At 40.1% G+C, this 16441-nt stretch overlaps 1 protein-coding gene across 9 annotated transcripts in view; it reads right to left on the reverse strand.

The window, feature by feature from the left end:
- The window catches only part of AGFG1 (ArfGAP with FG repeats 1), a 35833-nt gene extending 32657 nt beyond the window's left edge, over positions 1-3176 (reverse strand). For all 9 annotated transcript variants that reach the window (XM_027686260.1, XM_027686258.1, XM_027686257.1 and 6 more), the window contains exon 1: positions 2934-3176. In XM_027686260.1, the coding sequence (XP_027542061.1) occupies positions 2934-3100 (167 nt within the window). In that variant the 5' untranslated portion in view covers positions 3101-3176. The remainder of the gene's footprint in view (positions 1-2933) is intronic.
- Positions 3177-16441: the final 13265 nt, after the last annotated feature.

Here is a 16441-nt window from a genome sequence, read left to right on the forward strand (position 1 = left end):
ATTACGAAAAAGAACCTCCTCTGTGTCATTCATACTTCTAACTTGACGTGACTCACCTTCAACATTAAAGTCAGAAACACATCTTTTTAGCGAAGTCACTAGTTCTCTCATCATTTTTATAAGTACTTGAGCAAGCTAGACATACTGTTTTTGGAAATAGTTAAAGAAATAGTAGTTTTTTAAACTAAAACGAGTAATAAATAGCATTGCTCTCTTTATACACTTAAAGTACTTAATGGAAATTTAGCATGGATCCAGAGTTATAGTTTTGGATTTGAATACAATCCTCGCCAGGACAAGGAATGAATACTTCAGAAAACATGTAAAACAGTTATACTACAGTTTTAAAAAGTTTAGAGTTAACTGCATCTAGAACAACATGCCTGTTTAAGATGATACTGATGTTAGCAACCACTTTTAGTTAATCAAGAAACCTTTCTGAAGGAGGTTTGTTAATATACTAATATTTTAATCTTGCATTGGGCACCTCATACTTGAAAAAACTAGTCTACCTGACTCCAAGAACACTTCCTGTACCAGATTAGAAAAAAATAATTAAAACAAGAAGCAATGCAAGTCATTCACATAGCATACAAACAGATAAAGTACTAAGATTATTAAGGCCTTACAGTATAACAAGTATTATGAGGCAGAATGCAAGCAGCCATTAAGAACTACAGAAGCAACAGTACTTTTATGCTTATTTGCCATTATGTGGTTTGTTCTCAAGTAATTTCCCTCCACTGTGGAATTCTACAGTGAAAAGCATTTGGAAATAAGTTGTATGAAGGATTGTTCTGACAGAAGTGTTGAAAATAACAGTTTCTACCTACATAACAGACATGACCTATACTGAGTCTCATCACTAACAAAAATACCCCACTGCCTAGGTTCTATGGTGTTAACCAATGTATATGACCCTGAACACACAATTTATGAAAGCTTTTCCAAGTCAACACGAAAGAGGGAGCCCAAATTTATTTCAGAAGAAAGCTTTAAGTCCCCCTAAAAATCCTTTACTCCAGTTTTAAGTGTAGGTGTTACTAGCTGTAAGAACCAAACATGTTGTTCGTGGTTGCTTTTTTATAGCAACACAAAACACTGCATATTTGAAATGAAAGAACTATCTGCATTTTATTTGAATGCCAATACATTAACCACTTTTTTTGTAGAAAGTCTTCCTCCTTTAAGCATGGTAACATCCAAATGATGGTCACTTAACATCAAGTGGCAGCTGTCCCTTGCTTGCGAGCTGTTTCACTGCCTATGCATCCTTTTGGTTACTGTAAATTGGACTAGGCACTTTAGTAGTCCACACCTCCGAGATAACAAATAAAGGGAACAGATCCTTCTGAACCCATGCTAAGCATCTCAGCAGCATTCACAATATATCTATTAAGGTTGAGAAGCCTGAAAAATAAAGACAAATACTCTCGTGGTGCAGCTTTATCACGCTGTCAGTCTAACCAGTAAGAACATGTGCAACCATTAAATAAGCTCAGTGCAGTAGCTTAAAATAGTTTCACATGCCAGCACAAATAACAGTTTGCTAAGAGAGCAAACAATAGCCAGAGCTGACTGAGTAGCATGCATGTGTGAAAAACTAAAGTCTCTTTTCAGTTTCATAAGCTAAATGTATTTTCTGTATTTGTGTCAAGACTGCTCAAAAGTCTACACAAAGTAGAAGTTACAACACCCCAAGTCTAATGACCTGTCTAGCAGTATAAAAGGCAGTTCTTTCCATGTAAATTCAGCACAGAACTAACATGTTTGCTTTGTTTTGAAACTCAGTGTAACTACCAAGTGACTTCTAAAACACCAGACCTTACTTGGAAGGCCTGTTTGGGGTATTAAGGGGGTAGGAATTAGTTCAGGCTCCTGAATGCCTTTTATGAAGGCATAAAGGGTATACTTACAAACACCAATCTATCCTTTGACATACCATTTATTACTTCTTTGGCTACTCTTTGATTCTGCTCCATCCCATAAGCACAATGCTACAGAATCATAAAAAATGCAAATATATCTAGCTAATGCTAATGCTGATGACAATAGGGTTTTTCCCTTAAGTTATGTCTGTGTGACTGAAATTCAGAACTGACTGATTTCAACTCTTAGTTTCATATACACTATCTCAGAGGAGGATGGGTGGAAAAGGGAGGAGTAGTGGGGAGGCCCATGCAGGAATGAGGAACAGGAAAAATGCAATTAGTTTATCAGAGCCAATCCCTTCCCAAGGTTTAGATAAATCGTTTGTAGGAAGTTATCGATGTTTGGGGGAAAAAAACCCCAACCTTCTACTACTTTTCTGATCAAGTCTCTTAAACCATTAAGGCTACTGTTTATCCACTGAGCAGGAGCTTAGAAAGTTGTCTTACAAACTACTACCAAGTATAACTTGATACACAGAAAGGTAGGCTGGTCGTTTAACTTCAAGTAAAATCTGTAAACGCTGAACTCCGTATTCAGACAGAGTTGGTGTCTTCAAGACTGTCATGACAGTGAACTGCTCAGCCACGTGCCTCTTCCCTTCCCACAAGTATTCTCCGCACACTTGTTTAATTAACCACCCCTCCGACACGTCCAGGGGGGGAGGTGGTTGCTACGTGCCGGAGAAACATCCCCGGGATGAGCTTCGGGACGAGCTCCGGGCCGTGCGCCCCAGCCCCGCACACCCCGCCAGCCACCGCCGCCCCCGCACCGGGGGCTCCGACGGGCATTTCCAGCGAAAGCGCCCGGGAAAGCCACCCGACGGCCTCCCCCCTTTCCCGGGAGACCCCCCGCCCGCCGCGCTCCGACGTGGCCGGGCTGGCGGCAGGAAGGGCAGCGCCGGGACCCGGCGGGGCAGCACCGCCCGCCCGCCGCCTCCGCCCTCGGCCGCGACCCTGCCGGGGGATGGAGCCGGCGGCGCCCGCGCGCTCACACTCACTCACAGGATGCCGGAGCAGGAGGTGCACACGAAGCTGCCCACGGTCATGTCGGTGTAGGTGGGGCCGCGCTGGTCGCAGTCGAAGCACTTGCGGTTGGGCGGGAGGCTGCTCATCTCCCGCAGCAGCTTCAGGTGCTTCTCCTCCTGCTTCCGCTTGGCGCTCGCGGCCATGGCCCCGCCGGCGAGGGGACGGCCCGGCACGGCGCCGGGCCCCGCTCACAGCCCGGCGGCGGCGGCACTCCGGGGCCCGGCCGGCGGGAGAGGGGCCGGGCGGGGGGGGCGGACAGGGGAGGAAGGGGCGGGGAGGGCACAACCGGCGCCTGCCGACGGGCCGGGGCGGGAGCGCGGTGGCCGCTGACGCGGAGGCCCCGTAAGGGAGGAAGGGAGCGAGCGGGCGGGGGCCGCGACGCGGGGGAGGCGGCGGCGCCGGCACCGGGCCCGGGGCGGCGGAATGACGAGCCCGGGCGGAACCTGCGCGACACCTTTATGAGCTCAGCGGCGGAGATGGCGGCGGCGGCGGAGCCCGGCGCGCCCGCCGCCCGCAGCGCCCCCGCCCGCGCGGGAGGACGCGCTGCAGCCCCTCCCTCACGCCGCGACCCCCGCCCGGGGCGGTGCCTCCGGCGGGGCCGAGTCACCCGGCGTGACCCGGCGGGGCGAGGGGAGAGAGGGACATGGAAAAATATCAATAAAATAACAATAAACTGTGCTGTTCGCCTTTTCTCGAGCAGGAGGGGATCGCCCCGCTGCCCAGCGGGGTTGCTCCAGCCGCGCCCCCCTCACACCACGGGGTGAGCGCCAGGCGGGCCCCGCCGCCCCTCAGCCCCGCGCGGTCAGCGGGGGCTGCTCCGTGAGACAGCGACCACCGCCCCAGCCCTCCGGGTGTCCCTCTGTCTCCCAAAAGTCTGGAAATTCAGCCACGGAGCCCCCCCGCCGGGGACTCCCCAGGGAGGGCTGCCCGCGGGTCCCGGCGGGGGGTGGCCCTGGTTCCGTGAGGGTCTCCAGTGCGGTTTGCACCAGCAGGATTTGTGAGAACACCACTCTCACGTGTCTGTCTCTGGTTTTTTGTGACAGAGATGAGAAGTGCACAGTTCCCTCCTGGGAATTTGGCTGTGGGTGCCCGGCTGGCCGCTCCCCCCTTAGGGAGAGCACGTCCGTCTATACCCGAAAGGAACCCTTGGCTCTGGCTGGAACTCAAACCAGCTCCTGATCTACGAAATATCTGTATGCTCCTTACAGAGATGCCCAAAGGAATATTTTTCAACAGTACGCAAAATTAATGTAAAAAAAAAAAGTTAATGGACTTTATAATTTGGTGATTCAATTTGCAAAACTGCTTGGCAACGCTATGTGTTTTTAAAGTCTTTTAAGGTTTAATGATTCCCGATGCAATGTATTTAGGGTCAAATTTTGTGCCTCTGACGTCAGTACACACAGGAGCAAGATCTGATCCACTGTATTTTCCTCATAGTTTAAGTTAAAAAATCTAGGTTCAGCATCAGTAATTTGGCATTTCTCTTCTGATTCCTCTGGATATGCTGATTTACATGAACTGATCAACCAGTTCTAAGTTTTAAACACAGGGAACACAATGCTCTCTTTTTTTTTTTCTAGTATGGATGGCAGAAGATATCCATAATGAAAAATAAACATCACTAAATCATTAAATAATCACCAGTCCTTAAACAACATTTTTCAGTAACATTCTTAAAAACAAACAGGAAATATTTCTAATCTTTTAAGGACCAAATTCTCACTGCATCCTCTAATTTTTCACTTCTCTCTGAAATGCTGATCTTCCTGTTATTCAGAAGATTTCTCTTTCTTTTGTCTTTTACAAAATATGCTAAAATTGTAGCTTTGCCAATGACCTAAATGACCTAAAGTAGATGACCTAAATTTAGGGGGAAAAAAGTTTCAAGGTTAAAAAACAAGTTTGGGGTTTTTTTCCTGGAAAACACTTTGGAGAGCAGTGATTGGCCACACACCTGCTGCAGCAGAGTTGCTACATACAGTCAGGTTTTGTTTCAACTGCAGTCAGAGGTGGTTTGTAACCGCAGCGAGAACATCCAGCTTCAACTGCTTCTGTCATGAATGTACTCACGTGAATGCCACACAGAAACAGTTGTTAATAAAAACAACACCACTGTCATTGACATTGTCATTGCCAGTAAAATGTAGAACTGAGCTCCCAGGGAAAATCCTGGTACTGTTTAAGTCAATCGCGAAGCTCAATAGGAGTCCTTTGGCTCTGATTTGTTTCATGAAGAAACAGGTCTACCCTTATTCAGGCATTTGATAAGCCTATCAAACCAAGATAGGCTTATGCTAGTAGATAAATTACCTTTGTTAACGTTAATTTGGTTTAGAATCACTTCTTGTAAATACCAAGCCTCTCCATTCTATATCTTTTAAAGCAGATTTACCCCAGGAAACTATAGAATGAGACTTAAGGCGTGTGTGAGGATACACCTTTTTACAGATACGCATAAGCTCTGTGAGATTTGGGTTCTTCTAGAGAATGTGGGCACATCTGCTACTACCCTTGTATTCTTACATTCAAGCATTTAAATCTTAACCTCCTATTTCCCATAGAAACCAGTGCTTAAGAAATACAACGACCTATGTATAACTGTACTTGTTACACTGTTGGCACAGATAGATCTACCTTAACTTTCAGCCCTGGTTCACCTCCCCAGAAGCAATGACATGACTTGTGCTCCTCTTCCACTCCCTCTTTTTCTATTTTTTGCTGCTCATAGTGAGCATTAATTCCCTCAAAACAGCTGGCCTGTTTTCTCTAAATCACTAGGGGAAACAATCCACAAATAATACACATGAATAAAAACTCTACTCTTCAGCTTTACTCTTTGGTTTTCTTTTTCATGATACATTTTTCTGTTTCTCTACCCTAGAACCCGAATTTCCTTTCCTACAGCTTCTCTGTCAAAATTCATTCTTCATTCTCTCCTCCCAATGACCAGAATTTTGCAGTTGGAAATATACTGGCCAGCTGTTTATTCCAAAAGTTCTTAATCCCTGCTGCACCTGCTACAGCTTTTAGCATTAAAATTGTTTTCTTAACAGGAGGTAAAACGTTGATTTTTTTTTATGCTTCCAATGTTTCTCTTTACATAAAAAATAGAACTTAAAATTCCAGTTGTGCGTATTGATATCTGAAAGATGTTGCTTCATTAAGCTCTTAAGTATAGGCCAATAGGGTATAAATTATAATATACAAACACATAATCTAGGGGATTTTTTTGTCAGGACCAAAAGAAACAAGAGTCTAAGAATGTACATTTGGGAGATGAATAAGATGTTCTCTGTTTGCCACTAGGATTGAGGTCAATAATATCCATTTTAAAGCAATTAACCCAGCAGGATAAGTGATGTGAAAATTATTATGCTGAAAGGCTAATGGGCTATTAAATCCATCTTGCTTCACTACTGATGGACATACAAAATTAATCCTGGGATTAGGTATATCGGATTGGTGGTAAACTGCTACTGCAATATTTGTATATGAAGGGTTTTCTGAAAATGCTAAGAAAGAACAGGGCCAGAACGTTCAGTGATAGAGTCTATTCAAGATTCAGTTAGCTGAGCATAAATTAGTGTATCTGTGCCTGGCCTTATTTAATCAGCAGTTTTTTATTAATGAATAGATACATTCTGATAAGAGATCAAAACAAGGGAGTCATAGTAATGTTTATATAAATCATACTGCCTGTTGACAGTTACTTAAATCTGGACAATTTAATGCAAGAAAATGGTCAGACAAAAATGATTGAATTACAACATTGTTTTTACTTGCAATGCCATTTCTCTTTGACATTTCCCACCCTCTGCTATGACATTAAGGTAGTAGAAAAGGTAAATGATTAATTTACCCGTAACAGCTGATTGTAGGGAACAGACCTTAACGATAAAGAGAAAGGCACAGTCACATCAGCTTGGTCTGTTGTGATGCGCAAGTTAGTGGGCTTTACTTTTTTGATGTCATATTTTATTAGTGTAACATATATCTAATTCATTTTGAGTAATGTGGTGTAGGAAATGATTTTCAGCCACCACCAGTGTTGGTTTATCATTATTCTCTAAGACCCTGTAGTTGAACAATCCTTTATAAACTGTACCACAAATCACAGCAGTTTTGGTAAAATGATTGTTTCCTGCATCCTTTCAGAGGAACATGCCAGAGGAGAGTGGAACCCTTTAAACTGAAAAGGGAGTATATTCATATTTGATCCTGTAGCAGCAGTAGAAAACAATTATAAGCCATATCATATTTTACATTTGCTGGAAATTCCCAGGGGAATATTAGCAATACACAAGACAGCCCAGAGCCTATGGGTAGAAGAGAGAAATTGTGGAAATGATATGAAGAAAACAAGGATACAAAAACCTCAGCTTTAGGGGGCAAAGAGGAGAAAGACAGACCTTGATGGTGGAAAGATAGTTCAACCCTAACTTTCGGTTCTAATTTAGAAGATGGAGAGACAGAATCTAAACAAACATCTAAACTACCAAAAGCTTCTGTAGTATTTGGCTACATAAAGTACTGAACTAGGAAATGCTCTCCCAGCAATCTGAACAGGAACAACTTAATTTTCCCATTAAAGTTCAAAACCATAAATTATTTCTTGACCTACAAATGAAATTTGTATTTAAAGCCCAATGTCTTCTAAAATTCAGTTCTTCAGTACCTTTTCCACTTGATGCTAAGCATTTCCTTCCTGTTTTCTGTAAAACTCCCATGGGAATAAAGAGAGGCCTTTGTTCCTTTCCACTACTGATTCTAAATTATTGATTAGCCAGTCTAATTTGTGGAAACCACTATTGGCTAATGCTGTCTTAGAGCTGCTTTAGATTGGGCAAAAAGAATTACAGGTAATTTGACAAATATCTGCAGTGAGGGAAACAACGTTAAAATAGACAGGAGAAGTAGCATGTTCTTTTGTTTGCCCACACTTTATGATACTCACATATTCTCCTTCAGACTTCCCTATTAATAAACATCACTTGAGAGCTGATTTGGGGAACACTAAAGTAGAACTAACTGTTCTGAGTAGACATCTGTAAGTGCCTGTGGTAATCGTGGAGCAGTGCCTACAATTGGAATCTACAAAAGAGGTCCAAAACTTTCTAATTCTCTAAGTCAACCTGAATATATAAAGAATGAAAGAGGACAAAAAGAAAGAAAAAAGTGCACTGAGTCACAGATGTAAATACAAGCCACAAAATACCTATCAGGCACTCCATGATCTGGGATTGGAGTCAGTGACTCCAATGTAGCAGTGTTTGTCTTGCCTGATAAACAAAGAGATCTTGTACACTGCACTGAACAAATCAATGAATATAACAAGTATCAGAATAACTAAAAATCATGGAAACATCCCTTTGAATTTGAAATGAGATGCAAAAAACCAGTATCTTAGAGTAAAGTGATGGAGATTAACATAAAACAGAGAAACTTGGGAAAATAGAGCTTTTTAGATGTCAGACATTCAAACAGAAGAATACAGAAGATGATCTATGTAATGTGGATATAGAAAAGTTGTGTTTTCCAGTCACCCTGTTTCTGACAAAAAATATTTTAGAAGACGACTACAAAAAGAAACCTGGTTCTATGAACTTCAGTGTAATGTTTCTCATTGCTGTAATTTAAAATCTGAGACATTGTCACCAAGATTTTTTCCATTAATCCTTGAGAATTTCTCTTGTTCAAAGAGCAGAGAGAAGGGCTTTATGACTGGTAGCACTAGCAGGTTAAAAGTTAAAGCACCAACAAGATGTACAAAATCCAAAAAGACCCCCCCAGAGAATGTAGCACAGGCCAGTGCAGTTGCAGTGCATGGATATGGATAATCCCTGGTAGCTGCAAATATCCTCTTAGGGGAAGTTTTCTGCAGGAGAAGCCTAATCTCAATCCATACATGGGAAAAATAGAGCTAAAACTAGTAACATTTTAGCACTTTCTCCATGTCATTTACTTCCAACTGTTGTTTAGACTAACTAGTTTAACAGGAAAAATGAATCCCCAGACATTCACTCCTCTTGTACCTTCTGCTGTACAGCAAGAGCACCTCCAGTTTCCTGCCTTGTTCTGTTTTCAACATTGCAAGCCATAGTTGTAGTTACAAACAGCTTTAAAAAAATCAAGGTTTCTCTCAAGAATGCATTCTTTGGTGAAGTGGCAATGACAGACACATCCCTTTGAAACAAGGTGTGGGAATTTCAACTGAGAATGCAGATCTTGAAAGCATTTGTCAATTAGAAAAACTCTTTCTTAAGCAAAAGATAAAAAAGAGAAATGCTTATCAGCATGTGACTTAACCAAAAGGACTTTACATGAAAAAGAAGTCTTTTTCATGACACTATTGAATGTTTACCAGCTACATGCTTAAATAAATTAAACCCAACTACAAAACAACCACCAGAAACATTTAAAGAATTAAGGCATGTTGTGCACAGTAATATTTCACGTACTGTGTTTTGGCGATGGGAAAAAAGTAAGTGTTCAGAATATTATTGCAGCCTGACTAGAACAAAACCTTGGTTTGGTTTGTAGACAAGGGGTTAATAGAAGAGAATGAATAAATACTCTGAATGAATAAATACTCTGAAACAGCATAGTGAATGAAAAATTTGGGATAATGGCTGCTCAGAGCATAAAGACAAGTGTTTTACTGATGTGAACACAGGAATTTTAGAAATACATCCCCTGATGTGCAAGAGATTTTAAAACAAATTAAAAAAAAAATTGAAAACAACAAGGTCCTCTAGACTACCATAGATGAGAAAAATTGTCAGGGAAAAGGAATCTGACAGTTAATAAATTATCACAAATATGGAAACAAAAGTATTACAGAAGCTTTTAGGGAAGCATAGCATTTTTTACAAATTAGGACTCTTAATGAAGTCTCTCTCAATTGTTAGAATTGTAACACTGTTACTAAAACTTTTTTAGGGCTCTCCAAGTCTACCTTCCCTGAATTATCAAGATCCACTTTATGAATACACAGAGGTTTTACATCCTGCTCCTCCTTGCGTGTGGTTGTTTCAGACCTCAGTGTTTTACTACTTAAGGCCCAGCTTTCTAACTTTTCAGGATTGATCTATTCATAGCCAGCTTACGAACACTGCTCTGAGGGCAGAACTACCCTTCAGGTTCTTGTCCCCTCCCTGCAGGTCCCTCTGTGCCCACAGATAAGTGCCCAACTGAAATGTCGCACGTGCAGGCAGGAGATAGAGGAGCTGTGCCCGGCCATGCCCATCAGCTGCAGGCTGCCCTGTTCCCCTCACAATTTTGCTGATTCAGAGACAGGATTAGGAGTGTTATTCAAAATAACAATTTAAGCAAAGTAACAATGGAGAAAGGTTTCATTAATGAAAATTTTCCACTGTTACTGAACTAGACATTTGCCAGGGTAATCTCTTGTTTTACACTCCCACTCTTTCCTTCATGGATAGAGATCACTGTTCAAACCCACCTGCCAAATGGTTTAATTCTTTCTATATTTCCTCATTATAAACTGAGCACCCAACAGTCAATGAATGTTCAGATTACTCTCTGCAATCCCAGTTTTGCCTCTGAAGTGTGTTTTCTTCCTTTGCTAGAGCCCCTCAGCACTGCCAGGCAATGCCCACAAGTGCCCTCGGCCCCCTCTTACAAGCCAGTCCCCTTGTACAATGAAATCCAAATAACCATTTGGCACAGTGAACTCTTTGGAATGACATCTTCATGTTAAAAGGATGTATTGTTATGCTTCAAAAATGGAAATTATCTTGAAGCAGAAAAAGTATTCCTTGCAGGTTTCAAAACTCATTCATTTGGTAAGAGTTAAGTAACTCAGCGGTGGGTACAGTCACTTGCAACAAATCCCTTCTGCAATAGGGGGAATTTTTCTCTAAAGGAAGATTTTGAAACTTATTTCAAATTTTATCAAACTTTGTTGTTGTTATTATTGTTATCATCTGATCCCTGAAGTTTTTGGTTACTAGGAAATTATGAGTACAGTACTGTAATTAAGAAAAAAAATGTTCAAATTTGTTATTTTTAAATAGCCTGGTTTCATCTCTCACACGGTAATGAGATCAACCAAATTCAATCTGATCCATGATCATCTACTAAACACTTGATCTTACAGCTAAGCTTGCAGTGGGCAGTTGAAATAACCAATTAGGAACTAACAAATTCAACGAGAAACCTTCAAAGAAATAAACCATGAAATAAATGAGCTAATTCTGAAACCTGTGAATAATTAACAGTTTGCCACTGGTCTAGATTTCCATGACCTTCAGCAGCCTGCCTGCTGGCTGTGCAGCACACAGCCTGAACCAAGGAAATCCTCAAAAAGCTCACTTGGACATCATGCCTGCAGTCACAGGACATCGAGAGTCAGTGCAGATTCCCAGTCCCCACGAGAAAAATATGCAATTCCGTGGGTCTTGAAGTGAAACTGTGTGGGTATGTGCATCTAGGGTCATCCTAAAGTAATCAAAGCAGCAGCAGAAGCAATAATAAATTACCATGAGGGGATCTGCTAAATGCCAGTATTAATGTCATCTTTTGGTTTTTTCTTCTCCAAGTGTTGTCTCGTTGCCTGGTGGATACAGGTTGTTGAAAACTGCCTGACTGAAAACATGCTGAAATAGCATCACATGATATTTGAGACAGAAATGAAATATTTAACATACGTTTCTACTGCAAAAGAAACATAAAAGCAAAACTGAACTGTACTCTGATATTCTAAACAGAAAATGACAGGGAAATCACTCCAATTTAAACTCGTCAGTTCCCTAGTGATGAAAGCCCAATCAAATTATAAAAGGAGCTCTACCAAGCTCATTGTCACAGTCATTACTTGATGTAGAAGGTCTGTGAAATGGAATAAGAAGCCTTCAGACACACATTTTTAGATTAGGCAACCATATTTTTTCCCGAGGGACTATAAAAAATATTTTGTAAACATTTTCGGTTCCCATCACTTGAAATTAAAGAGAATAATTTCCATTAACATTCAACTAGCACTCAACTAATGAAGCCATTTTCTCTCTGGACTCTTTTCCTCCTTAAACATTCTGTGATGTTGCAATTATTTTCACAAATTGTTTTGTTAGTTCTATTGAAATAACCACTAAAGTAACTGGATTTCTTTATTGGACCAAGCCAGCACTTTTAAACAAATCCTTGTCCTCTGGTGGTTGGAATGATTCCTCTGGTTAATCCTGCTCTTACATGACTAACTCCATGTCACTTCCTCAGTTCATTGGTATGTTATTAATTATGAGGACAGCCTCTGTGAAGAAGACAATCTGCAAAACCAGATTCCAGAATGCTGTCTTTGAAATCCCATTACTCTGAATTTTCTCTCAAAGGTTTAGGTCTAATGTAGGGCAGTAGTGCTCCAGCAGTGTCCTTCCTTCAGCCTTGAGGAACACACACTGATTTTTTAATTCAACCTGGTTTAATTGTTTGATTTGGAAATATCCCCTGCATTGTCTCAGAGATATTCCTCACAAATGCAGATACCCCACAAGACTGCTGTCTCAGTGTGGCACCAGGTCTGTTACCACTCACCATCTACTACAGAAATACTGGCATCACTCTCTAGAAATGGTCAAATAAGCAAGTGCAGAACATTTTAAATCTTCCAAGCTTAGAAACTTCAGAAATGATCCCCTGTATCAGTCAAAAGTATTTATTTTCTCACTTCAATAAGGTTGAAAAATTGCTAGTGGCACTTTCCCCCCATCTCTCCTCCCCTCCAAGTGCAAGTACAGAAAGCCACAAATACACTGGCATTGACAAACTGAAGATTTGGTTCAACACTTATCTAAATAGGTGGGAATCATGAAACTATGGAATCTGTTGCCAGAAGCAAAGGACTACAGCTGACTATTGTCTCTCTGCTGAAACAACTTGCATTAAACAGTGTTAAGTTTCTTTGAAGATGGATATCAAAACATTTTTCCAGAACTTTTTTTTTTGTTAGTTGCATGTTTTTAAGATTTAGAATTGCTACATAAATATTGGCCAAGTAATTTAAATGGCTATTGAAAATACCATTTGTAATAGACACATCCACCTACTGACGTGATTCATTTTGGTTTCCTATGTCAAGTACCAAAATTGAGTACTTTAAACCAAAATCATCCTTTCAGGACAAAGAGTACTAAACTAAAAAGGCCAAGTAATGATTCATCTAAAAATCTTACTCAAGTTAAAAAACAAATGTTGCTCTGATTTATATAACCATCCCAGGCTAATTAATTAATTAAACACGAGACTGCAAAGCTATTAAGATGCCCTATAAAGGGGAGCTCTCAAGCATGTTGAAAACTTGAAGAAATTTTAATCTCATTGGAATTAAAGGCAAAATTCCCCAAATGTCAATAAAATCTAAATTTCTTCTGATAAAGAACATTGGTATAAGAACAAGTGAGCACAACTGGCAACAAATAGTTCCAGAGGTAAGGCATAAATTTTAATTTCCATATCAGAAAAGTGAGGTTCTGTAATTGTCCCCAGCTGGAGCAACAGGAGCAAAAGATGCAGTGCATCTAAAACAGAGCTTAATCTCTTTAGGAAAAGGATCACACCACACAGCTGTGATGGTGATGGATTGTTTGATGACCCAGGATGTCCCTGACAGTCAAACAATACCTGCAGTGTAGCAATTCAGGTAGGATGTTTGAACATAAACTTGGAAGTCCAAGAGCACAGTCACCAGCAGAACTGCCACAGACTGGCAGAAATATTACACTTATGACACAAAAATAGAAGGGGATGATAACGTTTACCTTCTCCCTAGAGCCACCCTTTTCCCAAAGAAGACCAGTCCCGGTTTTCAGGAGCATCACAAAGAGCTGCATTGCAGTGTGCCCGTGACTGAAGAATCCCTGACAGCCCTCAGTGCTCTGATTCTGTCACACAGATCAGCTGTTTGCACTGTGCAGCCTCACACTGGGACAGTGGCTATTTACTGACCAACTGGTGAGCATTGTATCTCCAATTTCTCAGGCAAACTGAACTGGGAAACATGGAAAACTAGCCATGAGATCAGTGGAATCAATCTGAAAAGATAAAAACAATCTTGTAGAGGGGTGTTTGCATCTCCACGCTAAATGAAACTCTCAATATTAAACTTCAAAGCTCTGATGTAAGAAAAACCAAATAGTTTAAAGCCTCTTTAAAGTTTACCACAGCACTCAGTAAAGTTAAGGACAAGAAAAAGTAGGGCTCTTCTAATGTTTCTGTACCTGCACCATCCCTCTCCCCCTGCCCTGCAAAACACAATGACAACACATCTTTTGATGTTTCGAGTTCTTCATGGCTTTTTATAGCAACATAACACCAGAGCACCTTACCTAAATTTTTAATTTATCACAAAACCCAAGAGTTTGTTATAAAAATATCAATAAAAGCTTTAACTTTTCACCAGCAATTTCAAACTCTCAATTAACATGGAGATAACTGTGAATTGATTGTGTTTTAATCTCCTGTCTTTAAGTCACAGCAACAACTAACATAACATAGGAATTATTCCTGGGCTATTTTTTTAAAGAGAAGATGACAGCAAAATATCTGTTTATTGTAACCAGAAGAAGCTGCAGTAAAAAATAAGGACATAATACAGAATGCTCAGCCACATTGCTTGAACTGCCAGAGACAAAGGAGCAAAAGCACAAACTGAGAACAGTTGTAATTTAATAACAGTGCATGAAAGCATATTAAGAAGTTTTACTCCAATTACTTGGCTGGGACCAATGCAACAGAACTTCTCTTACCTTTCTTAAAATAATATCACTTTTAAAACACTTTCCAGAAAAAGACAAAGGATGCAGATGACAGGAACAGAGTAATCCAAGATCACTCACACATTGAATTTATCTAACATTTGGAGAAAAAGCAAGTTTAGGCTAAAATCAATAGCAAAACTGCCACTGCATTATGGATTACATCCATTGCAATGGATTAATCACTGGTAGTCCATTTATTTCATAATTCAACTGATACTTATGTCTAAGCATATTAGAAAACTTTTTGGAATCAATACAGAGGTCACAAAAAGAAAGCTAAAAAAAGGGTTAGCATAAAATACTGTACTTCTGTCGAAACACAGCTGTTAGTACATGAGATCATATTTTAAGTTACTGCAGAAATATTGCTGTCTTGTGTTCCAGTTTACCAATTTTTCACCTAACAAAAAAATCTTGATTAGGAGATAAGGTTTGAATGAGTTAAAGGAAGGAGAAATGCAAATGCAGTAACAGAAATATCTGCATCAGGTAGGGCTATAAGGTATAATACAGAAAAGCATAATCAAAGTTGATTCTTGAGATTATGTTAACCTAATCCAAAATTCCATAAATGCTAAAGAACTCCTTTAGCATCCTACTGTTAAATCACTTTACAAATACAATATTCATAATCAATGAGTTCTTCAGTGGGTTGCAAGAATAAACTGCCCTGATTCCTTCCTGTCAGTCATTATTGACATGCTGCTCAATCTATTGTCTTCTCTGAAAGATAAATAAAATGTGACTGTGAAAGGAACAAGCACTGGGAGATGGAAATGCACTTGTACTCAGCACCTGGTCAGAACCAATGCAAGCAGCTCACAAAGCACTTTTCAGAAAACAAAACTGCCACGGAATTTCATGAACAATGTTTCTGAGCTGCCATTTCCTCCAGACTTTGTAGATACTGATTTCTGTAAATCTAAACAATCTTTTAACATCATGTAGATATTTTATGGCTACTGATTAAAAAAACAAGGAAAAAAGTTGTTAATCTGAAGTGTGTAAATTATTCCACTACTACAACTGTAAATCCTGAAATATATGCTTAAGTGCCAGAAGTCAAAGCACAGGTACCATATAAAATGGTTTTTTGACCTTTGGAAGCTTGAAAATAGGACACATTTTCTTATAAAAACTCATTTTTCACTTAAACCTCTATAAAAACCCAGTGCTTTCTTTCCATGTCCCCAAACTGTCTTTCCACTTGAGCTCAATACATTTCATACATGTGCCACACAGTAAATTGATTCATCTTGCATTACTCAGCTTTTTTCAGCACAGTATTCAGTAATCTTCTTCTCCTATGACTTAGGCCCATATTCCAAACTATAAAGCCACAGTAAGCAGATCTTAAATATTTTTTAAACTGCCAGAAATTTGCTTTTTTCTCTACCTCAAAATAAATAAATATGTATATAAAAAAAGAGTAAGCAAATCAAACTTTGGCTGTAAAAAAACCCACCTTCACTATTGTCCTTTTAAAATAGGTAAAGAGAAATAACCTTATCTGGAAACTAAAAATAGCACGAGTAATTTTACCATCTTTTTCAAATTTTGCTATTATCCCCCTGGAACAGACTGACCTTATTGGCTTTGCTTATGTAAGCAGTAATAGATTACCTGGCTGGAATTTTTCACTTAAGCGATTTTATGCACATTTTATGCTCCACTGATCTTTCTGCTCTCTTTTTTTATACTCCAGCT

The sequence above is a fragment of the Neopelma chrysocephalum genome, unplaced genomic scaffold (assembly GCF_003984885.1).
Source record: "Neopelma chrysocephalum unplaced genomic scaffold, ASM398488v2 Primary Assembly neopelma1_70, whole genome shotgun sequence".
Classification (NCBI taxonomy): domain Eukaryota; kingdom Metazoa; phylum Chordata; class Aves; order Passeriformes; family Pipridae; genus Neopelma; species Neopelma chrysocephalum.